The following is a 27,168-nucleotide window of genomic DNA, read 5'->3' as shown; positions in this document are numbered from 1 at the left end:
ACAATTCATCATGGATGGTGTTTTGGTTTCTCTGTCCATGCCTGCTCACAACTTGGTCCTGCCAGGCAATGCAAAGTAACTGCAAGGTGACAGAATAAAAGAGTAAATGTAGTTCAGACTGTGTGGATTCTATGTATATGTGACAAAATACATAAACTTGATCTTCATTTGCACTAAGGATTTTTTTACATCTCACATGGAACAGGTTTTTTCCCCACCACTGAGCTTTCTGTGGGCAGAAGCTGGTAGAAACCTGGGAGTAATCTAGCTACACACAAAAAAATAACAATGAGCATTAAAGAATGAAAAAAATTCTCTAATTAGAGAACTTGTCTCTCTAATTACTCAGTCTAGTTCTAGTTCTAGTTCTCTTTTAGCATGTTGACTGCTCCCTATAGCAAGCTTGCTGCTAAACATTTGAAAACGTTGGAGGCTGTTTCCAAACTCAGATGCACAAAGTGGATTGCCAAGTACTTAGAAAAATGTCCTGCTCTATTTATGCACCTGTGTGTAGAGCAAATGTGAAGAGACCTCAGGTTACATTGCTGATGTGCAGGTTGCATGCATGTTCTCCTGCAGTGCCTTGCAGCCATCAAATACAGATACCTTTGTGACATCTCTTGGGGTTGAGTTTGTCTCTGGGGACAGGTGAGCCTGACTGAATATGGTATCCAACAACTTTGCAAAATTGTCATGACTGTGGTATCATACACGTCATTCCTCTATAGAGGGGAAATGAATTTGCTTTCTGCCCCACCAGAACCCGTGCTGTTCCTAGGAGGTAAGGATGTGACCAGTACTGCACATTTTGGGATGTCTTGGCAATGGGAGACAAATATTTGTCCCCCTGTCAAAAAGAAAGCTGATAAAAAAGAGAAAAGCTTTTTGTGTAAATATCAGCTAATTATGTATTGCTCATCAGTTATTTGTTTTAGTGTTGACCTTTATAAACCAAAACAGAAAAAAAAAAATCCTTTTGATCCCCGAGCATCAAGTTGTTTAAAGTATTATTTTTGCATAAAAAAATTGGAAATAAGAGAAATTTCACTTACATGTTTTTAAATATGTGGAGTGTCCCAGCAAGCTGGTGTGAATTATTTTAGTTATCTTAGTGAGTTAATTCTGAAACTTAATAGAGAGTTTTCAAGTAAAGGTACACTGAAACAAGTTAATTACAGAACATACCTCATTTCTGGTTCTTTTAACAGAAACATCCTTCAAATATATTTACTCTGAAAACCGCAAGTGGAAAAAATAATATCACACTAAACAGCACAATCTTTTAATGTGTTCCAAGTGGTAATTTTTGTCTTGGAAAGCCTTCATTTCGAAATCTGAACCAGTTTTCAGGGTGCTGCACGAAGCTGTCTCAGCAATAAAGAACTCTTGTAGAGTTTTAAGTCCAGCCCCTTTCAGGGTATGTGGATTCTTCTGAAAACTGAGTGCCCACAAAAATGTGCTTGCATTTAAAACAAAAAAAAAGAATTAATGAACCACCAGGATTAGCTAAATTGACCTTGATCCCACAAGTTGATCTCCTTGGGTTCTGTGTGGGCTTGTGGTTAACATGAGGAGAACAGCTCTCCGTGCTGGGGTCCACAGTTATGTCCCATGCCTGTTTTCATCTTACATTTGCATCAGCTGCATTCTCCCTTTCCTTTCCATTCATCTCTCAGACTGTGAATGAGACCAAAATGTGGGGTTTTTTTAATCTCCTTTGGGGAAAAATGTGGTTTTTTTTTCCCTTGGTCTCTCTTGAGGAAACCCCGCCAGAGTTATGACTGACATGGGAGTAGCAGTTCTTTCATCAAGCTGGCGTCACTAGAATATCATCATGGCTTCTTGTGTGATTAATTTCTTGTAAAAATATTTTACTTAAAAATACATGTTTTCTGTGGCTTCATTTTTAGAATTCAAGGTAGCTGGCTACATTAAGTTGCACCTCCACCAATAGATGATTTTACGTCTTTTCTGTAGGGTTTTTTCAACTTGCATTGTAGCCCCAAGAAACTAATTTTGCTGCATCTTCAGGAATATATTGTTTTATTTCAGCCAGCTAAGCTCCTTGAGCCACAACCTCTCTGATGATGTAGAAAACTGTTAAAATAAAGAAGTGTAAATTTTTCTTTCTCTTCCAGAGATCAGAAGGTATTTGAGCTTGCTGTAGCATTTTTGGAAATAATAAATTAGAGAGGTGCAAGGATCTTGTTTTCAGGCAAATCTGAAATTTATTTAGACAAATTTAAAATCCATTAGCTAAGCCTATTAAGCTTGAATCAAATGTTATTCATTCGTTGAATCACAACATTTACGGACATTCTCAGTCCTGTGAGCTGTAGCTTATGGGTCCTCTAAGCAGACACTTTTTGAGGGAGTTTGCATGTATCAGTTTAAACCCTAAATATTCTTAGTTTCTCCCTTACGCAATTCCACCCAGCCTCTCTAAAAGGAAGCAGGAACCATCCCATGTCTGGATCCTAACCTGGAAGCAGCAGGTGTTCGTACTTTGTAAAACTTAAAACCTTGAAAAGATTGATAGATCAGCATAAAAGAAATTGATGCTGCAGAATGTTTTATTTATTTATCTGGGGATCCAAAATACCATTACATCAGTTTTTAAATGTACTGTCTGCATGTCAGACATGAAGCTTGTGACAAATTGCAAATACCAGTAGGAGAGCTGCCTGTTGGTGTTTTTGATGCAACATGAAATGAATGACTTTTAAAGTAGGCAAAAGATGAAGTGCAGGAACTGTAGTTTGTGTTACCTTCTGCATCTGTCCTTAGTGAGGTGTCCGCCCATCAAAGCACTCGAGCTTATGTATTCTTAACTTTAAGTGTAAAGGTAGTCCTAGATGGTACAGTAAGGTCCTGTTTCTCTTTTCCTCTTGCTAAGTCTGTAAGTCTAGTTTTCACCCCTGTATTTGCTTTCTGCTTCACTCTGTCAGAAGTAAACATTCAGATGCTGTTGTCTCCTTCCACAGTAAAGCCCGCCAAATTCTACATATATCCCCAGATCAGAGAAGTATTTATTAAATAAAAGATTTCTGTGAAAGACCTTCAATCATAACCTTACCCAGACCTGTCATCTACAGAGATACTCACCCGCTGTGGTCAAGTCCAATGGGCTGCAGAGCTCCTGGGTTGTGTGCACCCCTCGCTTGGGGTTGCTTTGGTTCTTAGTGTCCTCTTGCAGCCGGATCCTCTCTTCTGGCTCTTCACTTAGCCTCTGGAGGGAGGGAATTTTTTGCCAAACTTTCTGTTGCCTGGGAGCGTTCCCTTTTCTGTAGCTATTTTCCGCATGGTGTTTAAACCAAAAGGAATTTTTTTAATCGCAGCCTTTCTCTTTCATGAGCATAAGAGCAACACAGGTTTTTGGGAGAACAGTAAATAAATTCTAACCGCCCGTGTCACTTCTTTGTTCAGGCAGGTTGGTTTCTAACTTTTCTTGCTGCTTCTGGTGTTGGGGCTCTTAAGGGATACATTTACTTCAGATGAACAGTTTTATAGGACGTAGAACCTAGCTAGCTTGAATGCATCTGATGACAGCTTTTGTCTTAGAAAGGGTGGCAGGTATGACTCATTAGTAAGTCAGTTTTGCTGAGCAGCTCTCTGCATAATTCTTCAAGTCTTTAATCTCAAGAAGGAAAGAAAAACCCTCTTCCCTGAACGTGTATGCATACATGCATATATATATGTATGAACACACACAAAATTTATATACATAGTCTGTTTGTAATGCATATTTAGAAATAGAAATGTATTTCAATATGTTTCTACACATTTTTAATTCAAGTAGATTGTGAACATAGGACAAAGAGTTCTTCAATACTTCAACGTATTGGATACTAATCTCCAGTGCAGATTACAGTCATATGTTATACAAACTAAAAAGAAAAGCATGGAGTCACAGAATTATAATACAAACATTGCAATCTCTTTCAACAGCAAGGCTCAAAAGCTGTGCTTTTGGAGGCTAGAGAATTGTTTGCTAAGTGTTAAAAGCATCCTAGTGTGCCTCTGAACAAAGAACAAGGATTTCCATTCTTTGTAAACCAAAGCTGAAATAAAAACTCAGGACTCATGCAGTAGCTGAGCCATATAAGATTTATCATTATTCTGGAGAGTGAGAGAGCGCTCTTGTCAAACGGCAGCAGGACAACGAAGGAAGAAATCCAGGTTAAGAAATTAGCTTCCAGAAACTTTGAGGCATATCTGACTTTTTGACATTGCTTGTTAAATGATTGCCAGGAAGCACAAGCTAACCCCTGACAAGCTGGGTAACGAAAGACTGCACGCTCTGTATTTTACCAGAAGCATAATTTAAGGTGCTTGTATTTTAATCTTTGGATAGAAAATCTGAGAGTAATGATGTGTTGCGTTATATCACTTTATAAAGTGACTGGAAGATGGTACAAAAGCACGTATTAAGAGCCTGGTGGGGAACAAAGAGATTACTATTGGGGCAACTGGCTTGACACATACCTGTTTCTGCCCAATCCTTGTATAAGACAGTGGTAGACTACCAGAGGCCAGCCTTTGCAGTTTACAACCTCTCTGTATTGCTGCTGTGGTTCTGCTTACTGAATGTAGCTCTACTGCCAACAGGCTGGCTTTTGTCAGTCATCTCCATTGACTCCTTGCACAGTCAGAGGACCAGAGATTGAAATCCCTGATCTGGGAGAATTGTCCTCTGTTTTCACAAAATGACCGTGCTGTTTGAAAGGTAGTTTTATCTCTCATTCTGACAGAAATAAGTCACAAAATTCTGTGGCTTAAGCTACAAGGGTAGTGCAGCGTGGCCTCTACGGACAGATATCTGTGTGAACGCAGGGATGTGATAATACACAACTGGACAATGTATTTACCAGAAAGTGTTTCTATATTATATAGGAAATGAAAAGATGACATTCAATTAAAATGAGATTTTATATTATCACTCTCTTTTTCCCAGTGTTCTGATTTCAAGCAAAAAATTGTAGCCTGAATGCAATGCTTATGTGTCTATGGAGCTCAGGTGCTGCTTTTGAAAGTAATCCAGGTCATGCTGGCCCATCCACTCTAGGCTCAAGCATCTCTGCCTCTTTTCTTTGATGCTCTACTAAAGCTTATTCCCAAATATGGGTATAAAGCCAGGTAGTTTGGATGTAGTACACGTTAGGACTTGTACCCAGATACAACTCATGCTTGTCCTAACATACAGTACAGAACTAGCCTAAGAATCCATGTAACTTAAAAAATGGGAATGAAGTTCCTAAAAGCTTTAGATATTTGAAAATTTTGTCTCAGTTTTTATTTTACTATTAAACAAAGCCCACATTTTCACCATTATAAAGACAATTAAAGAAGAGCAAATGGTGAAAAACCTATTACTTTTACTGTAACCATTTAATATTACTCTTAAAATCATTACAGATAGAGGCCTTGAGTGGGTGCTACATGCTGGGTGACCCCTCCTCTGCTCAGTCATCTCATATGAAACAACCAGTAGACAAATGCTCTGGAAGAAGGGAAGGCAAGTGAAATAATCGACATAGTTTCAGAACTGAAACTGTCTATGTCCCTATTTTAATGCTGGCTAGTGCTGTAGTGCTAAAGTGAAACTGGTTTTGAAGTCAGAATTTAGTTTGTATATGGAATAAAAATAAGAAAAACTAGAAAATTACCACTGAGGCAGTCAGTAAAGTTTAATACTGTAAAGCAATTTTTTTTAAAATTAAGAAATTCCCATGTTAAGATCAGACGAAGTGTTTACAGGCTGCAACATATGATAAATGTACAGATTATATAGAGTTTTCACGATTCTGACTGTTTTGAGATTCAAAATGCACAGAGTTACTATCACTATTGTGTAAGTTAGGATAAGCTGAAGGGCACAGATGACAGAAAGAAGTTAGGAAGGAAGGAACGAATGACATGCCAAACTTGTGACAAAGTGGCTGTGCTTGCTCTAGTAGTAAAGCATCAGTCAAAAAAAAAGGCTGAAGACCAAGAATAAAGTGGCAGACAAAATGAGATCTAAGAGCACTGACAATGAGTAGCATGCTATTTGAACGCTGAGGGCGAGATCCTGGCCCCTAGTGAAGTTAGTGGAAACCAGCTGCATGAGCCTGGGTTTTTATTCCAGGCTAAGGAAATGTTAACCAATATTCCAGGTAAGTTTGTGCAGTGGATGTAGTCAGAAAGAAGATGCTCCTCTGAAATTAGTGTCCTGAAAAGTACATATGTGAGGAGTTAGGTTATATAACCCCTCCCAAAAAATCTGCAGGCAACATTCAAAGACTTCATGAGATAGTAGTATTGATCTCAGTAAACCAGGAACCTTACCCAACTGTCATCCTCAATAGTAAGGGAGACTCCTACATAATGAACGAATATACTGCAGCACCTTTGTTAGTATTTAAGGCTGGCTCCTCCCAAACATGGGAACAGTGCAGGAGAAAGCATGATAGTGTATGTTTGGAAACTTAATAACCTGTGATGAAGAAGGCATCATCTGGCTCTTCATGACTAGAACTATTTTTAAAACAATTGATAAGGTAAATAAGTAAAGGTCCGAAGAAAGTCAATGAGAAATACTGGCAATAAAAAAAATTACTTATACACAATATTCAACAGATTTATTTAAATAGGTAAATATATTATTTGATAAGAAAGAGCCTTTAATTTGGAAAAAAGAGGCAGCCAAGGGGTCTATAGGAGCGTTGATTTCCTGAAAGAGACAAATAAGAAATAGCTATTCAAGTGTTTCTCATAACATAAGAATTTATAAAATTATTTTGAAGCACATAAAAATCTCAAAAGGGAAATGCTTTTTAAGTGATCCACAAGTAAATTGCAGAACTTACAGCCACAGAATGACTTGGCTCCCAAAATAAAAGCAAGCTCCAAAGGTAGTTAGGTAAATTAATGGTAAAATGATCCACCCAAACCAATCAGAACACCATGATGCAGCTGCAGCCTTCCGCTCAGAAAGTCCCTAAAACTGTGCTTAGTCAGAAGTTGGAGGATGTATGAAGAGAAAGCATCGCTTGCCTACTTGCCCTGAATGTTTTCCTAATTAGCAGTTGGCTGAAATCAGAGACATAATAATAGCGGCTAATTGTCTTTTGTAGCCATCTGTTGTGTTTTGTTAAGGCTGACCCAACAGACTACTTTTGGGTGTCGTGGTTCAGCCCCAGTTGGCAACTAAACACCAAGCAGCGGCTCGCTCACTCCCCCCCCACCCCTGTGGGATGGGGGACAATATTGGAAGAGCAAAAGCAAAAAAAAAATTGTGGGTTGAGATAAGAACAGTTTAATAATTAAAATAAAATAATAATGGTAATAATATTGATTATGAAATAATAACAATAATGATAATATAATAAAAAGGAAAAGGGAAAAAGGAAAAAAAATAAAACTACAAACGACACAACTGCTTACCACCCACTGACTGACGCTGCCCGTCCCTGAGCTGCGATTGCTGCCTGCCTCCCCCGGCCAGCTCCTCCCAGGTAACATACTGGGCATCATGTTACATGACATGGAATATCCCTTTGGCCCGTTTGAATCCGCTCTCTTAGCTGTGCGCCCTCCCCTCCCGGCTTCTTGTGCACCCGGCAGAGCGTGGGAAGCTAGAAGAGTCCTTGACTAGTACAAGCGCTACCCAGCAGCAACCAAAACATTGGTGTGTTATCAACATTGTTTTCATACCAAGTCCAAAGCACAGCACTGTGCCAGATGCAGTGAAGAAAATTAACTCTATCCCAGGTAAAACCATGGCATTGGGTTCAGCTGAGTCTTTTTTCCTGGAAGTCTGTAGGTACAGTATAGTGCAGTTAGGAAATGCATAGCTGTAATGGATCTTTGAGCAGTATAGATTGGCACACCTTTCATATAAAAGGTGTTGAGGTAGCATGGCTTCAAGAATGTGTAGTGATCATATAAAGCTCTGAAAACATTTTACATCTGTATCTGTATAAAACTTGGTCTTGCTAGACTGCTTAAACAGGTGTGTTGCTCTGGGTAGTGCATTCATCCAGTATAATAAACTGTAATAAAGCATGAACGGTCCCATAAAATTATATTGATCCAGTGCTTTACCATATGACATCCTCACTGGAGACCATGTTCCCGTTTGCAGGTACAAGGACTTGTGATGAAAGCTCTTAGTCCACTGAAATGAAACAGTACTCAAAATGTATTCAGTAGGCTTTATAATGCAGCACACTGGGGTTTGTAAGTCAAAGGAATATCAATATTGCGTAAATTATAAAATCAATACAAGGGATAGTCTTCAGATGCCACTTAGTCTGGTGTGTCCCTTCCCACAGTAATGTAAACACCTGCCAGTATCAGTGCTGCTGTATTTACTGTTGCCAAGTTGTATGTGATGTACAAATGTAGAAGAAGCTAAATTATTCCAACCCAAAGCAAAATTAAACTCTCTTCCCTTTCCCCACCCTTTCTCCTTCCTCAGTAGGATTGAAAATTCCACATCTTTGATGTTTGCCTTTCTGGTGTTTAAAAAAAAGTTAAAATGAAACCACTTGAAGGTATAGAAGATAAAGCAGTGTAAAGTCTATGTAAAGATACCCCAGCTGGCTTTCTGTTGACAACCCTGGGTGTTGAAAATGGCTTAGGTGTGGCAGCAAGATCCCTGTGGCTGCAGAGATGCAGCTGTGGACTTTAAAATTGCTACTTTGTGCATCTGAGCTTTGAAAACGGCAAACTGGAAATGGTGGATTTAAGTTGAGATCCTGTCATGAAAAATTGATGGCCTGGTTAATCCAGCATTGGTATTTGTTATTTCTGTCCAGATCAACTGACTTCCATGGGCGCTGTTTAGAAACAAAAATGTTTTCCTTTGCAATTATCTGTATGTTGGGATTGAAAAAACTATTGCCACTGCACAACACTGTTCCTCTGCAACAGACGGCCCACATGGAAAACCATTCTGATCTGCCCTATTGCTGAATACCTTTATGTGCATAATCGTTGTTGGACAACTTGCCAAGCAGAAAGTATTAGTTAAAATGTTCATTTTAGCTTTGCAGTATGGCTGCCTCTGAGGTTCTTTTGTTAAACACCAATTTTTATAATAAGGATCGTGATTATGATACAAGCCCTGTTTTAAAGTTTCAGAATGAATGTAAGTTATTACATTCATTAAAATATTTACTGCAAGTTTAAAAATACTTTTTCTAATGTGTACTGTTTAACTCAAGTACTGGTATATATCTGCAATAGAAATATAACTAAACAGGAATACTGTTTGTGATAAGAATTTACAGTAGGTGACACTGCTGAAATAAGAAATGTTTCTTATTTCTTGAGATTATAAAAATGGCACTAGTGGCAAGCTTGTTCATTTTAGCTGCTAGAACTGAATCTTTCAAGAACGACATTTGTAAAGTATATAGTTGTATATTTTAGAGATACACATTTGATATTTTACTCTGAATTTTTATTAATATAGTGAAAGTTGTATACCTATAAGTGTAATTGTTAGTATTTAATTATTGAATTATCTATTCTACAAAAGTGTTTTAATTAATTGGACTTCATTTGATCCAAAACAATGCATGGGCATTTTTTCTTGGAGTTTTAAAATGACTGTGTTTTAAGAAGTACGTTTCCTTGCCTAACTCAATAGAGAAATATTTTGCGAAGCTCTCATTGTAAATCTTTGTCTAATGCATATTTTTCTTCACCAAATAGTCACAAAGGTAAAAATAATTGTGTTTGCTGTCTAGCTAAGGTGATACTGTTTCTGATACTGTGGCTTTTGCATTCTTCTTAATGGTCTGGAGCTTACAGCTCTGCTGTGTGCTGAAGTGCTTGGGGTGTCTGCTGAAGATTAAATTGTAGCCTGACTGAATGACAAAACTTGGGCAGAGCAACACTGATCCTTTCCTGTTTTATTGCTTGGATTAAAGAAGAGATTTAATCAATTTACTGTGTAATGTATATTAATATCATTGTTTCATGCATATTGACAAAAATCTTTTTAAATTTGCAGCAAGTAGTGGCAGCAATAAATGCAGGAATCATACCTTTAGGAAACACAACTACTCAGATCAGTCACTGGGACTTGGGAAGTTCCTTCTTCTTTGCTGGCACTGTTATTACCACCATAGGTAGGACACAGCTTATTATCTTTTCATAGTAAATGAGCTGAAATTCTTTTGATTTCCAGTGTGTACATGTATTTGTTAATGGTAAATATTCCAAACCTTCTGGTTCAAAGTAGAGAATTACTTTTTAGCTGTAGGAGCAGAAATTATAGCTGTCTGTAGGGATCCCTACCTAACTAAATGATAATTCTGTAGAAGAAAAATGCTGCTCTGTATTTCTGCAAGGTGACTAGAAGAGGTTGTGTAAACATTTTCTGGGGGGAATTTCATCAACTGTGTAATCACAAGTGTTAAATAGGGCATGATTTAAAGCACATGTGCATTAAATCTTGACTGAGATGTATAGCATTTCAAGTCTGTGTAATCCCATTCTATATTGTTTTCTCTAAATTCTGAAAAAGATAAGAACACAGTAAAGATTCAGTTCAGCTTAATTTGATCAGTTATGAGCGTTGTATTGATAGGCAGATTTACCTTCAAAGGCTTACTTTGAGGCTTCTGTTGCATTCAGAGAAGTCCAAAGGTGTAGGGTGATTTATCCATGCTCACAAGCCCAGGGCTTTCCTGGGCTTTTGTGCCCAAAGTCCATTTTTGCAGTCCAAATAAAAAAAAAAAAAAAAAAAAAAAAGTGCCCCAGCCCTTTCTGCATTTGAGAGGCACTGTCCCTCTGAGCAGGTGTGAACCGGAGCAGTGGTTCGTCTTTCAGTTTCTTCCCTTTGACTACAATTTAGTGCACATGGTATACAGACGGTTCAAAGACGGAGTATAGCTCCCAGATCATAGAAGGGGCATTCACAAAGGTGACTGGAAATTTGAAGAAGAAATCAAATGAGAAAAATTGAAGACGTACATTATGAGAACAGTGTATATGGAATTGTAGCACTGCTACAATAATTATCTATACACAAATTGTGATGGAAGGGTATGTTCTTTTCAATTGTTGTATGTACCTTTGTTCTTTCTTTATGTAGAAGTGCATGAATACTATATTTTTTTGTGTGTTTGAGTATATACATGTCTATATGTATGCATATTATGTCCATGTGTAATATCTTTTCATATCTAGAATAACTGAAACATGGGTTTAGTGAAAACAGGGTGAAACTTTTACTTCCCTGAGGTTAGTAACAAACTTAATGATTTGATAATAGTAGGTCCACAAGGTAATAAAAAACAAGTAATGAAAAATGTAATTCTAACAGATTATAACCAAGAAAAGCAAGAACCTTGAAAGGATAGCTTTATGATCAGTCTTACATTATCCTCTTCCAACAGCACAAAACTTTATGTTGTAAGTAAGTATCTATGGTCCTGTAAAAAGTGCTTAATATTTGTTCCAGTTCCAAATAAGGATAAAAGTTCATGTATGAAAAGTGTTTAATGAATTAAATGACTCAAAAGTTATTTTAAAGCAGTGGAACATTTTGTTTTTCTATTTTGTTTCTAAGTAAAACTAAGGCTTTTCTAAATAAAAATGTTTCCTGATTCAATTTATTGACCTGATTCAACCTAAACATGTGTGAGTTCCTGCTTACAGGAGAGAGAGGGATCTGCACAGGCATCCGGGCCACAGATCTGCTCTCCCCAAGAGGCAAGATAACCCAATAGGAAATCCATTTGAAAATTAATATTTCAGGTCATTTCTGCAAACCAGAGTTGTCAGAATCAGGTCCGACTGGGCAACTGTAAATATTTATTTCAGGTTTTGTGATAGAAAGCTGAGAAAACCTAGGGAAAAAAGCCTTCCATAAAATATTTTGGCTTTGGCATAACTGTCTTTTTCAACAGAGATCCTTTCTGATGGGAAGCTCCCAGTCAGTTGCAGTTTTGAGCTTTGTTTCTTAGGACCTGAGGACAGCATGCTTATATGAAAGCCGTAGTGTGGTTGCCTTACTGCTGTGAACCATCTTCCCAATGGTTCACAGGGCTTGCAGTGTGACAGCAGGAGGAGCTGTCATGAAAAGCCCTTGGAATTATGACTTTCCTAGGAAAATGGTGACAAGCATAAAAGTTGGGTGTGCTTTCCCTTATTTGTTTTATTATTATGTGCCATCAAGTGATTTTGTCTTCAGAGCAATATCTTTTCATATATGAGTCACCTTTTGAAAATGAAGGCACTCCTTCCAATTAGGGGGCATATGGTTATCATGTAACTGGATATTTTAATTTCTCAAGAGACTAAAAATGTGGTTTATGAACATCTCCAGAGAGTTGCCATAGATTTCAGCCAACAATACAGATATTCTCTATGGACAAAGACAGGACCTTATAAATTCATAAAGCTACTTTACAGAAATGATTTGTAAAAGTGATTGTATAAGTATGAATAAAATTTATAAATATTATGGCCTTTAGACTGTACACCTCAAGAAGTACTTGAATACAAGAAAAAAGGATTATGACCATTTAGAGAAAACAATAGCTTTCCAGCGTTGCAGCAGATTCTCTAGCTCCAAATCTCTTTTTACTATAATTTTACCTTATCATTTAGGCCACGCTCCTCCTGGTGATATCTCAGAATCTAAGAAATTCAAATGGAACCAAGAGTTTATTTACGGATAGTGTTTCCCAGACTTCTCTTTAATGACAGCATCATTTGCATCCCACAAGTATTTGGCTCCTGGGGAGAGGGGCTAATAGATAAGGCCGTTAGCATTTCCCTGAGCAATAAGTTATTGTTTTACAGTTACTGTTACTATTGTATCACAGTAGTGATGAACATTTAATTGAAAAATATTGACCAGTATTTTGGAGAACCATCTGTAGTTTCTTACTTTTCTGGGTCTCCTGTAGGCTGCTCAAAGGCTCTGTGATGGGGACATGTAAATCTACCAGGCTTCGAAGCCAGCTAACAAAAGCAGAGGTAACATTAGAGAAAGCAAGGCTGGATATTTATTTAACATGGTTTTTTATTCTCTTATAATCCTTCATGGTATCCAATAAATATTACAGTGCATATTATAATATTAATAAACTCGGTTTTAATAGAACACAATCTGTCATACTGCTACTAGATCTTTCCTAAGAAGTGGTCAGGGTCAGGGTCAGGGTCAAACAATTTCTCAATACTTTATGTAGAAAAGATCCTTTGTAGCTTTTATTTTTACCATGTCTGAGTAGTTTGGTTTTGGCTTCGCATTTACTACTGTGCAACCACATAGAACTTGTTTCAGGAAGGGACCTCACTGATTGTAGGTTTGGCTTGCTTAGTTAGGTGTTCTCACTTGCGGATATGTTTCTAGAATAAATATGTCTCATCTCAACAAAGAAATGTGAAACTATGTGATTACTCTGTGCATATGGAGCAGTTTCAGACAGTCCCTAAGAAGGAAAAGGGTAACAGGGGGAAATAGGAATGCAAAAATTGTCTGTAAAGAATAATGTTGCATTGTTCCCTGGGATACTGTGCATGCTGCAAAGCACAGAAGATACTCTATTTTTCTATCTGTAAACGTCATTATCCAGTCAGTCAAGTTCTAAGACCATGTGTCCAAAGAAAAGGAAGAAGAGTGTTGAGCAAGTGTCTTAAGCAAGAAAAAATGGTAACTCAATCATAAAGCTGGAGATAGTGCTGAGGAAGAGGGGAAAATAATCTCTATGTCACCTCTTTTTATTTTGAGAGCTCATTGTTGGCACCGAGCATGTTTTTTTATCCTCTATATAATTTCCTTCAATAGGTAGCTTAACTCAGAAATGGGCATACAGACACAACGTGTGCACACCACGCTTCCCCAATGACAGTTTGTATTTTAGGGCCCAAGAAAGTTTTTTATTGGCAGTCGGGTAGGAAAGGAGACCTCTCTTACTGCAAGCTTGAGACCTGTAGCTAGAAAAATGAAAAAACAAAGTAGACATGCCAAGACCTTGAGCTTAGCAGTTGTTTTCCCAAATGGCTGCTGTCTCAGCACATAAAAAATGAAGTGTCAACCATAATATCAGAAACCATATCATGAAAACCTCTACTAGACTTCTACGGGTCTTCATCTAAAATAGATGTATTATTTCTGCTGTTACTCAGGCCAGTCTATGACAACTTTTTCAAGCACTGCAAGTAGACATATAGTGGAAAGGACACTTCTTCAGACTCCTGGAAGATGCAGTATCTTCAACAGCAGTTGTGAGCCCATCAGGAGTGCCAGCAACCTCACTGGTAGCTGTGGTTTGCCAGAGCACAGACTTTCAGAGTCATGTCTCCATGCAGATGAGCTCACAGATGTCCATGAATACCTTAGCACTTGAAGATACTTTGCAGCCATACTGATGTCCAAATCCATTTGTTGCTACTAACTGTGTCTACAAATCAAAAAAGGAAGAACACTTTTTCTTTTTTTGTCTTTTCCCACTTTTTCACCAGCCCTTGATTTTTGAACTCAGTTTTCTCATATGCACTGGAAACTGAGCCTCTTGAGAAGTTCACTCATGACTAAAGTCTCTAACCTAACTTCATGCTGCTAGTTATGGTAATAGAGTTATGTGTTTTTGGGGTCGAAAGACTAGCAACTGTTATTAAAGAGTACAAAGAAATGTGAATCCTTTTTTAAAAAAGAAAAAGAAACAAATTGTAAATATTTATGTTTTAGGGAACAGCTGTAAATAGCAAGCAGCTAAGATTCTGAAAAAAGATTAACATTTTTGGCTAGAGATCTGAACTTGATTTGTTACTTTTAGAGTTGCAATTAGTTATGTAGCTTCAAACGTAATTTCCTCCATTTTCCCACTGCCTGGCTGAAAGCTTTTCTTGTGAAGACAGGGTATTTTAAAAAGTCTTATTACATTGCTTATTGATTTGATATGATAATAAAATCCTGCTTCTAAATCTGTCCCTTCTGGCACCATTTGATTGCATTTTTGAAATACAGAGTAACAGAATAATGTGTTGATAATTAAAATATACAAAATATGTTTGATGTTATAAAAAGACAAATATTGTTGATAATCAAATATGTTACCTATTATGTCAGATAATCATAAAGATAAAAAATTGCAAATGATGTTGAAAAATTTGTTCCCTTAGTTCAGAAAAATAAGAAGCATCACATAATTATGTTAGAATGGTTTTCTTTTTGTTCGTTTGTTTGTTTGTTGTGCCACTAAAGAAGAAACAGAACTATCGAGGATGAGCGTAAAAATTGCATTTGAAAAGATTACTCCAACTTGCTTATCAGCACATAAATGCTGGGATTTCTGTTCATGTATTTAAAAGGGAAGAGAGAAGAAGCAAGCAAAAGAGTGTGAAGTGCAAATGCTGAGGTGATTGAGGAGGGGGGTTGGTGAAAAACTCCTAAAAGTAAAAAACATAAAATACCTTTGCCTGAAGGATACTCTGATACGTGATTTTCTCCATCATCTCAGTATTCAAATCTGCATTTGGGACTATGACTTAAATAAACTTGACTATATGGTAGACATTGGAGTATATGGCTTCTGAGGACCTGTTTCTTTCAAGGCTCCTCAACTTAAAATAATCTTCGGTTCCCTTTCAGGTAAAATTTCATTAAGGCAAGGTGATGGATCTTATCGTCCACTAGTAGCCTGGATGCATGTGTCCAAATTTCATATCGCTTCTAGCGGGGGTATGTGTGTGGCAAAGCTGCGTGTAACCAGTTGATAAGACCAGCTGCAGAGCAATGCAGAAAAAAAGTGGTTAAGATTTATGGTCTGTGAAAATGTGGTAGTGAGAGACACGCTGAAGAGGTCGCTGGGGAATGAGATGGAAATGTTCCTTCTGTCTCTTACTCTGCAGAGGACTCCACCAAAGCTCCTGTTATCTTACCATGATTTCATATAGACTCTCAATGTGTGTTATGTATATCTCATCTGATAAAATTTCAACAGAAGGAACTATTTTGTTTTTAAAAAATCCCTTGAGATCTCTTCAGAATTCAATCTTTCCTCTAGGTTAGCATTGTGCTTACCTTCCCATCCCCGTGCTGCTATTCTTAATAGAAGATGTTAGAGCTAAACTAGCTTTTTAGTCTCTTTTTGTTCCATTCTAATTCACCTCCTTCGCTTCTTTTGTTGCTCCTGTGAAAAAGTGTCTGAATTTGACCCAGTTATTGGCTGTTGACAAATAGCGGTTCACTCACGCTCTGGAGAGACCTGTTAGGATTTGGCAACAAAATTCTCCAAATATTTCATCTGAACTGAGCATACTCTCTCCCAGGACAGTAGCGACTGAACAAGATTTCCTCTGTAATTATTTCTCCCAGGATCAGTGAGTAGAGAGTATATTACCTCTATGCCCTCAATTTTCTCCTGCGTTTGTTCAGGCAGCAAGAAGAGGGCTTATCTGACTCAAATGCTGAGGAAATAACACTTGGACTGTACAAGGTTCAGAAGTAATAATTAGGATAAGACTGCTGGGAGCTAGGGAACCTGGAACAGTGGTGGAGGAAGGACCATGGAGAAGAGCTGAAAGGAAATGATATTAGATGAAGAGCTCAGTTAGAGACATTGAGGACTTGATATATCAGAAAAATTGAATTAAATTGAATGAGCAAATCAAGAAAAGCAATTGAGCCTCACTGACTAAAACAACTGAAAGTAAGAGAAGGAGAGGACTGGTTTTTTTCCTGCACATGCTAGAATACTCAAAAAGGCTAAGGGTGGCTCTGAAATTGAAGAAGGGCAAGATTATGGCATGATGCACAGCTTTAATTACACAGAGAACTACTATTTTTTCTCTCAGCCCCATTTTGATGCACAGGTATCTGACATGCAGGTATATGGTAAATTGCAAGCATTTGCATGTTCTGTAGGCCATAGTCATAACAGAAAGGATCTGATATTTCTGGTGATATTGTTACTTTAAATTATTGGCTATATTAGAAAAGCTTAGGTTGATGTAGCCTCTTAGAAGTGTGAACATACAAGGGAGGTTTTGTTGACCTGGTAAGTTCTGAATTCTGGATAAGAAACTTGGCAATGGATGTATAAGGGGATGCTGTCTCTTTAGAGAAGGTGGTGGCATCAGTGACGTTTCATATCACTTTTCATATCTTTTTTGCACTGATATTTTTTTACACATTTTTGGTCTTTTAATTCTGATTGAGAGTATTGCTAACTACTTACTTTTCTTTTAACACTGATTTTCAACTATGTTTATATTCTGGAATACTTTTTTCCAACCACCTGGAATGAATTTCTTTACTGAGAGAGCGGTCAGGCACTGGAACAGGCTGCCCAGAGAGGTGGTGGAGTCGCCATCCCTGGAGGTATTTAAAAGACATGTAGACGGGGCACTTGAGGGCATGGTTTAGGAGACATGGTAGTGTTGGGTTGATGGTTGGACTTGATGATCCTAGAGGTCTTTTCCAACCTTAATGATTCTATGATTAATTAAAAATTGTTTTTGTCAAAAACGCCTTTTTAATTTCATTGATAAGCTTCCTGCTAGGTAGGACCGATGGTTTTATTTTGGTGTAGTGTCTGTTTATTGTTGGATCTTGCAAAGCAAGGGAGAAGACGTACCATTTTTGCAGTTTGATGTGCTTGTATATTCTGACCTTTTAATCTTCCTTTTCCTCAAAACCAGCAAAAAGTTGTGTTAAAACAAATGTCCAGGTATGCAGCTTTCCATCACTCTTTTGTACCTTCTGTAATTTCCTAAACAACAGACTACACTTAATACAGTTCTGCTGAGGTCTTGCTGTAGAGTGAAAATGTCAGTTCATCAGTTGTGACACAGTCCCCAATTTACACTGCAAACGAGCAGTGAAATTTTCACAGCTTACTCTGTTAATGCTAGTGTGCTAATGGAACTGGATTTTGTTTTCTTTATTCAGATTTGTCATCACCAGCTGATCAGTATAGGGTTTCTGAGCCTCCCAATCATGTCCATTTTCATTTCCAGGTTACAAAAGCTTGTTGTTTATCAATAAAGGGAAGGCTGCCAGGAAGAATTGCTGAATATGGTTACACTGTTGGCAGAATACTAGGAAGAATTTAATTATTTCCTGCACCCATTTTTGTTTCTTCTTGTAATTTCATCAGGAGCAGTGCAACCAACCATGAGAACCTCAAATGTTATAAGCAAACAGAGGCACAGGATTTTGGAGAATACAGAAAAAGTGGATGCTTTGTGCTTTGTTTCTACTAAACAAGAAGTAACAAAATAGGAATCACTGAACATGTAGGGTTTAGAGGTCAAAATAAAAGCACGTGTATGTAGTGTGTATACCCTATCAGGATGATCTGTTGGTAAGTTCCCCTTTGGCCATGCTAAGCTGTTTACCATTATATGCTGCTTTATTCACAGCTGTTAGCACTTACTGTTTAGCTGAGCTGCTAAACAGGACCAGCTTTTAAAAAGGGAATGGCAGCCATAATCAATACCAGTTTGGGGTTTTTTTGTTGTTGGTTTTGGGTGGGTTTTTTGTTTGTTTGTCTTTTTATGTGTTTGTTTTTTTTTGTTTGTTTGTTTTTCTTCTTTCTTTCTTCAGACTAACAATATAAAAGTAGCTTCCTTTGAAAGTGAAGCTCAATATCTCAGCTGGAATTCCTGCCCACTGATCACCTAGAAACTAAAGCACTTTTTAGGTGCCTTTAGCACAAGATCTGGGTTCTGAAGACTTGAAAATCTCTGGCTGAGCAGTTTGACAAAACTGGCTAAATAACATGTTGCTTTATATCAGGTGAGAACTTGCCTAATATAAGTCCCACTCCGTTTGCCTATCATATTGACCTGAGTGTAGGATGAGGCGGTTTGTATTCCTGGAAACTAAGATCTGAGGAATATTGCTTCTGTTGTCCTGAGGCTTTGCTCAATGTACACATCAACTGTACCTCTGCTCACAAGTCCCCAGAATGGCCCTTGGCACCCTGGCTGTCTGGAGCAGGGCAGGGGCTAGTGCTCATGGGGAGTAGCTGGGCCTGGATATTCCAGTGGTGTATCCAATTGGAGATCTAGGATCTGCTGAAGAAAAGGCTTGGTTGGCTAGAGTAGACTCTTATCCCTCCATTCATATGTTTGTATGTAAACTGGGCTGTACCATCCCTGACAGCTGGAATTTAAAAAAGTAATGGATTCTACTTCAATAATATTTGACACATAACTATTTTTTTCCTTTTTTTTCCCCCCTCCAAAGAATATGAAAAGGAAGTTACACAGTTAGCCTAGAAGGGCTTAAAGATTTCTTGAAAAAGTGAACTGCTAGTCGTATAAAATCTGATGTGTTGTACCACCAACATTATGGAGTAAAACAGCATTAAAGTATCACTATAGTGCATGAGAATATCCATTAGCATTTTATACAAGTGTTATTTTTTCTTAATACACTGAGAGCTCTCTGTATTTTATAGGTTTCTCATTATTGCCAGCAGCAAAAAACCTGAAAAACCAAAAGGGAATCTGCGTAGAAATATAGGCAAAGGGGAAATTAACAAAATCCATTAACTTTTTTCAGTGAGTCTTTTGCTGTATTGAATCCTCTGGTGCTTTGGAAAATCTCACCCTCTGGTGTTATCCTTTTTTGCAAGATCTGCAGCAGTCAGTATGACTGCAGGCAAAGTTCTAGCTCACATCTCGGTGTGGGTTAGAAATTAGTATTTTTCAGGAGTACAAGTTTATTTCTACAGTAACGTAGAAAAATAATCTGCATATGCAGTGCTTAAGATAAAAAGGTTAAAAATTATAAAAACTGAATTGCTAATGCAAGTGTAATCATTGAGTACAAAAGTTATATTCTGACGAGTTCAGTTTTTCATTTGGGAGGAACAGACATTTACAAAAGACACCTGCTACTTCCAAGTTAACAGTAAGATAGGTGGTAAAAATGACTCACAGGATGCAAATCTTAGGTTACAGTGCAGAAAAGCCCAATACATGCATTATCTACCCTTTTCTGGTGATGCTGGGTTTCACCAATGAATAGTGAGATGCTTTTCTAGATGTGAAAGAAAGGGATGTAAGCTAAAGGAAAGACAATTGGCTGGTACATACTAACTAAAAGGAAGTAAATATGTGTGGTATTACAACTATTAGCCTGTAAAACATATGATGAGTTGCTGTCTTTCTCAAGGTGTTCTTATATGGAGTACTAACGGTTAAAATTTTAGTCTGGACTTGTGCAGCAACATCAGGAAGACGCCTTTTTCCTTGAAGTTAATTTACTTTCTGAAAGTCATCCTATTGTAGCTAAGGCAGTCTCACATTGGTTTTATTTCTTTTTTTTTTTTTTTAAAGAAAAGAAGCAGCTAGAAGGACTCTTTGCTTGATGTTAATGAGAGATTAGCATCTAAGTTTTTGGCTTTTGGTATCTGCAGATAGTTTTACTGTTGTGGCTTTACTAGAGATGTGCTTTTCTCTCTTTTCTGCACTTGTGTTGGATTCTGATGTGTTTTGCTGGACCAGTAACCGGAGCCTAGAGAAAGCCAAGTATAATTAAAGAAGAAAAGACATTACTTCATTTGGACATCTTTACTGTGGATGTTTCATAGCAACAATGCAAACAGTGTAAATTCAAGCCTTACTTGCTGGGCAGGAATTTGATGGTAATCATGGCTCCACTTAGTCTCCCTTACCTGCAGAGAACCTTACTCAAAACCATTGGTCCATCTGAAATCAGTAATTCAGTATGCTTAGGTACTGTGGGTACAGAAATATTAATTTAATATTTAGATGAATAGGTGGAAAGTATCAAGCAGTCTGAGTAGGGGAAAAAAAATCCAATCTTGAGAATTCAAATACTTAATAAAATCCATCAAAGCAAAGGTGTTTTTTTAATGCTTTGAATGTAGCTGTATTTTTTTTTCCCATTCCTCAGAACTTGTTATTCTTTTCTATAAAACATATGTTTAAGGTCTGGTATCCAGTGTTAAGACTATATATGGTTAAGCATGACATTATTTGAAAATGTTGGTGGTGTTTCTTATCTGCCAGAATGTCATGAGGATGTCTGAAATTGTAACCAAATAGAAGAATGGGGTACATCGCTCTTGGGTCTTCTCTTGTTTTGGATAGCCAGGCTCCAGCTGTAACTTCTGAATAATTGCTTTCTTGCTGTCATCACCTTTTGCTGTATAGATTTTTTTCATCTCACTTCCTTTCTCCAGGCATATAATCTGAATTAAATACTTCTCAAGAATGGATTGATGGTGTTCAGTACTTGTGGGGCTAACAAATAAACTCTTCTCTGTCGCTGGGGTTAGTTGTACAACTTACTTTAGTTCAGGAAAGTTTAATTTTGGATACTTTTATTGCATGTTAGTGTATTGTTAGCCTGTGAAAACTTTCACTATCTGAAGAGACTGCATAGGAAGGAAATTCCCTCCTCTTTTCTACAGTTGGTGTTTCTTCTTGTCCTAATTTAGAATGTTTTAGTTGTCTTTTTTCCTCTTCAACCCCCAGGATTAGCCATAGTGAGGATTATTTGTTCACCTGTAATTTTTGCAGAATTTCATTCTGAAATTATATCCTTGGATCATATATTAGTAATGACTTGCTCAGTTTACCTGCATTCTTCAGGTAGTGTGGCACAAGACAGTTATCGGGGAAAACATGGATGACTGACCTTGGTTCAGAGGTCTTTGAGGCTTTTTGCAGTGTGATGCATCACAGCAACAAAAGTTTGTGGAACCAGCATGATGCTTGCCATCCGCTGTTCCGATCTCTTTGCTGTTGCATTGTTTTGTATGGCTTGTTTATTTAGATCACAGATTCTTTGAAGCAAGTATTTTGGGTCATAATGGTAACAATAGGATCAAGTATCCCAAGTGTCTGTATTGCTCAGTTCAACTGATGACATGTTAGGGAGATCTCTTACAATACACAGGTAAAATTGCTATTTTTTATTTCCTAGCTCTGCAATCAAGAAAAACTCCTGCATCAAGGTTCTCTCAGATTAAGAATCTGTACTACTTCTAATTTACATAATCTAATTTTATGTGATATTTGAATACTGTTTAAAAAAAGAACCCAAACAAAACAAAACAAAAAAAACATGAACCCACTACAGACTAACTTAAAAAGACTGAAACTTCTTTCAATGTAGTGGTGGATCTTTTAGTCTTACTCAACAATCTTTTAGTTAAATAAGATAATGTCAGGCTATTAGAGCCTCTAACTTTGGCTTTTAAGTAGGTAACATTCTCTGTAGAAAATAATTTTGGTAATTTTGATGGTTTAGAAAGGTCCTTGGTTACATATACCCACTCTAAAGTGATGTTGGCAGTCTGAATGTAGTCTTAGATTTCGATATACTTATGCTGAAACACATTTGATGTCACCAAATGCTTTTAGCAATCTGCCAGCATTGTTGCTGGGTTAAACGCTTTCTCCTCTTCCAGCTGACCTGGATACCAATTCATGCTTTTATTGCACCACAGACTGATAAACTTCACTCTGATCAGAAAAGCGCATATTATTTGCAAAAAGCCAGCATTTGGGTTTTTAATAAACAACCGTGATGGCTGCATGGAAAAATGGGTGCAGGAAAATACATTTCCTAGCATTCAGGAAGTGCTAGGGCACCAACAGCTATTGCAGTGCTCCTGATGAAGGCAAAGAAACTGTTGCTCCTTGGTTTGCTCTGTTCTTTCTCTGATATAAGAAAGGATGGTGGATGTGAAAGGAGATATATTAGGGGCCGTAAACCTTGCTCCACATTTTGGACAGTGTAATTGGAAAGTGTAATTCATCAGCCTGAGCAAGGAGAACTTCTCTGACCATATGTCTGTCTACTGTCTGGTTAAGAACTGGCCAGAGAAAATGTGCTTACCAGAACAAGAATCCATGATCTGATTCACTGCTTTGTTACAGATCATCAAAACTGAGAAATTCTTAATTTTTGTGTGTCTCATAATGAGATTTATCGAGCTTCAGCTGAGCCCTGAAGTGGTATTTTCTTAGGCTACATAAAAATGTAATTTAGGTCTGCATTTGCCTGAAATACCTTATTTTGCTGTGAGGTGAATTGTAGATCATCTGTGTGAAGAGATATCTATAAATTGGCAATGATTTATGACAGTTTCTTATTAATATGTTTTTTATCCTAGTAAATAGCTTTTAGATCTGTACTTGCAAGCATCACATGCTCTTGTCTGACCTTTGACTGCTAATTAGTCATTGCTGTTAAATTGATCAGAATTTTCATGTCTACAGACAAATATAAAATATGGCTTTGATTGTTCAACTAAACTGATAGTCCCTTTTGTCCACTATAGGTCAGTGCAGACTTGGAGAAGTCGTTATTCTATACTCTTTGCTCTTGCTCTGTATTTTTTTTCTTGCAATCTTCAAGCTATGCTTTTCTTATGATTGGGTAAAAGGAGCGGTAACCAGTGTGGTTCTGCAGCAGTAATTATAGAAGAAATGAGTCAGTGCCATCAGAAATGCACGCATATTAAAAGTGAATGATTGCTACTAGTAAAATATTAGTCTCAAAATAATGTTAGACAAGAGTGAAGACTCTGAAATGCAAGAATTAAAGATTTCATTGCTAGGTGTCTTGTTAAATATATAGATTCTTTGGTGCCTCTGAAGCTGCACTATAACCAATTGAGTGGTTTTGGTAGGTCTGGCATAAAAAGGGAAAATATTGTATCCTTCTACTAAACCAGTTGACTTTAGGTTAGTGTACCGGATAAGATACCAACATTTGCTTCTTTCTTTTTACTTTCATTGACTTATTTGCAGGAGAGACGAACGTTTGCACAGAGTGCTTCACTGGTGGGGTGAGAAACCTGAAACTTGGACATGCATGTCCAAGTGTACAGTATCAAATTGTCTGGGACTTTGCTGTATATTTTTTTGCTATGAAGGAATGTGAGTGTGTTGCAGAGACCAAGGATCATGATCTGTTTTAAAGGGTGGATTTGCAGGAACTGCAGATTGTAGATCCCTAGTCTTGGAGCTTGATGTATTAGAACTTGTAACAGAAATGATCATTTGATATCTTAAGTTCAGCTTCTTTGTTTCATTGAAATAACAATGCATAGAGGAGACAGGAGTACAGTTCCTTCAAGCACAACAGGAGAAATGTGTTATGTTATGCCATGTTCTGCCATCCTTTGAAGTAACCTGTCCTGGCAATTGCCCCCAGTGGTAGTGAGCTTGATGTGCCTACATGATAATGTAGTATGGCAAATTCTCAGTCCTGTAGATTAGAGATATTTAAAGAGTTAAAAAACATCCTTGGTGATCAGTAACAACAATAGAGAAGCAGAGATAGACAGGAAAGAAATTGGGATTTTAAAGATAAATTTAAATTAAATTTTAAATTATCTTTAAAATGAAAATAATTCAGATGGGTCTAGTGAAGGCAGGTCATAAACCTGGAAATGGTTGTATGAAGGAGTAGATTGTAGCAGGGTATGACTACTATTTGTTGGTGATCTCTTAAGAGTTTGGAAGAATGTTTTGTGTAGGGATGACTTCTTTTATGAGCAAGTCTTACTACATATTGATAAAACCACAGCGTTTTATGAGGGAGGGTAACGACTATGACATGGGCGATTACTTGTTGGTAAGAAGACATATGATTTGTAGGGAAAGGCACTATGTTTTACTAGAGCCACTCGAAACAGCTGGAAGAACAGATATACTTTTTGGGCATAGCCGAGGAAGGCTTCATTTACCCAAAATACTGTTGTTTTTCTAATTCTATCAGATACTCTACTCAAAGACATTTTGCTTTTTTATCATTTTAGCCCACTTATGTTCTTCTACCATCCTGATTATAAAAGAACTATTTTTAGGCCTCTCTATGAAATGTTTGAACCGTCTTGCTGATATTGAGAGATTCATGTCTCCCTTCTCATAGTAACACATTTTAAAATGTTTATTGTTCTCGCTTAATTTTTAAAATGAGATTTCCATAATGATATGCTGCTGGATCATCATACAAATATCAAGTACAGCACTGATGTGGAAGTGTAAAGACCCATCTGTGGTACTAATTCCCCGCCCTCCCCCCCCATGTTTTATGTTTGATGGTTAGAGCACCTTAACCTTGGTGGTTGTCTAATATTTCTCTGTGAATGGTAACCCATAGGGACTAATTAGAATTAGTAATTCTTTCCATAATATGCTGAAAATAAGAGATCAGATTTAGGATAAATGAATTTAGAGATATGATTCATAAAATTTAATGAAGCAGTCAAAATTATTTGTCAATTAAGAAAATAATTTGTAATACATTGGGTTCCACATTAGCGACATCCCTTCTCCAGGTTCTGGCTGACTGAACAAGTCCTGTCCTGTGCTCTGCAGCCATGATAAGGCAATAGAGGTGGGAATCAAAGGAAGAAACATGAGGACTTTCCCCTAGAACTAGCAATAAAACAGAGATTGATGATAGGATGGGACCCATATACAGCTGTCATTAGCATTAACAAGTTTTGTATTTGTCTTTGAGAGAAACCAGCCCATCATGTTTGAGTGGGTAGTTTTGCACCGTGGTGCTTTGTGAACCCTATGTTTGACAGATGTGTGAATGAATGTGCATACATATGAATATATAATGTTATCCATCATGAAAGTAGCCTGCCAGTCTTGGGCATGTGTGAGTTCCCTGCCAGACAGGATGCATGCAACAGCGAGCAGTATGGCTTTCCTGAGGATACATGCTGTGATGTGTTTCAGAAGGGCAAAAAATATGTCATGGCAGCTTGCCACTGGCTGGCCACGTGCTCCTTCAAAGGTAAAATGGTTCATGTGCTGGGTGTAAAGATAGAGAACTACTTCATTCTCATCCCCATTCAGAAAGCTCAGGATTTTGCAAAAGCTGGATTTTTGTGTTCTACTTAAAGCACCTATTTCTAATGATGAGATAGAGGAATGAAGTATTAAAAGCTGTTGGAAGACGTGAAAGATTACCAGATGCTGGTTAGAACAGCATGTTGCTAAGTAGGCACAGAGAGAGAGGATGGCAACTTCAACTGCAGTCCTCTGTACAAATGCTCCCACAGAGATCTGCTTGTTAACTAACACCAAAAAAATAGCAAGAGAAGCTGAAAAAGCAGCTGGGATGGTGAATGCTTTATTGATGAGGGACCATTGGACACAGAATAGTGCAAAGTGCGTTCTGTCTCTGGGAATGTTATGCCTCTCCCTGGCATATGGCCTTTGGAGAAATTGTAAAGAGGAGACACCTACCATAAGCATTAAAGCTGGGATGTTCCTCTGAGTTGTGTGGAAGCCCAAGTGGGTGTTCTTCGTCCTGTGCTGCCTTCTTTCTCCAGCATTCCCTCCTCTCCCCATCCTTTTCTAACATCCTTTTCATCTCAGATTCGTCTACATCCACCTTTCTTGTCTCCTTTTCTGTCTGTCCCCCCTCTGAACTCACCTGGAAAAATAACTGCAGAACTAACAGAACACCTTGCCGGTGAAGGCTGCATCCTGCATCTGAATGAGGGAGGGGCTTTGAGACAGCAAGTGGCACCATTTGGAGCTGCTTCTTTTTATCACAAAGCATTTTAAAACTTAGGTTTTGGGCTAATCCAGATGTAAGCCCCTAGTAATAAATCTGTCATGTAATATATTGCATATGGCACTATCAGTAACAGTATAGCTAAGTACTAAATCACGAAGAAATTTCTAGGGAAATTTAAATCTGAAGATTCCAGAGAGAAAAGCAGATTTGACAGCATTTGACAGTATTGATGCATACAGCTAGTAAATCTATACATGAGTCAGATGGAATCATATCCAACTGTGAACATTTAAAAATAATGCATGTGTGATGTGGTATAGTTAAAATGCTAGGTCCTGAGCCTACAAGCACCTGTGCATATGCCTGACTTGAGGAGCATGAGGAGGTTCTTTGTGGGTCAGGACCTTGGAGAACTCTGTGGAAAAGGGATGATTGTGAGGCTAGGAGAAGACAAGACGTGCCTGGTGTTACAGCTGGATCCAGTATTTGTGAGTTCAGTGATGTCTAACCCCAGAATTTTCCATTCTTCTGTTTTTGATTTGTGGTAGAGGCATATGCTTCTGAAGTCTTTCTGTAGTCATGAGACTTTGTGCTTCCTGTGAGGCACGCTTTGGTAATTTTAACACAAATTAATTTAAATACACTGGAAAAATAGTATTTTAAAAAAATTTCCTTTGATC

At 37.7% G+C, this 27,168-nt stretch overlaps 1 protein-coding gene across 1 annotated transcript in view; it reads left to right on the top strand.

Annotated features, from left to right (window-relative positions):
* The window catches only part of KCNK2 (potassium two pore domain channel subfamily K member 2), an 82,011-nt gene that overhangs the window by 6,283 nt on the left and 48,560 nt on the right, over window positions 1–27,168 (top strand). The window contains exon 3 of the mRNA XM_075089799.1: window positions 10,004–10,121. Within this exon, the coding sequence (XP_074945900.1) occupies window positions 10,004–10,121 (118 nt within the window). The remainder of the gene's footprint in view (window positions 1–10,003; window positions 10,122–27,168) is intronic.

This window comes from Phalacrocorax aristotelis, chromosome 3, assembly GCF_949628215.1.
Source record: "Phalacrocorax aristotelis chromosome 3, bGulAri2.1, whole genome shotgun sequence".
In the NCBI taxonomy this organism is placed as follows: Eukaryota; Metazoa; Chordata; class Aves; order Suliformes; family Phalacrocoracidae; genus Phalacrocorax; species Phalacrocorax aristotelis.
This window is presented reverse-complemented; position numbering and strand designations above follow the sequence as displayed.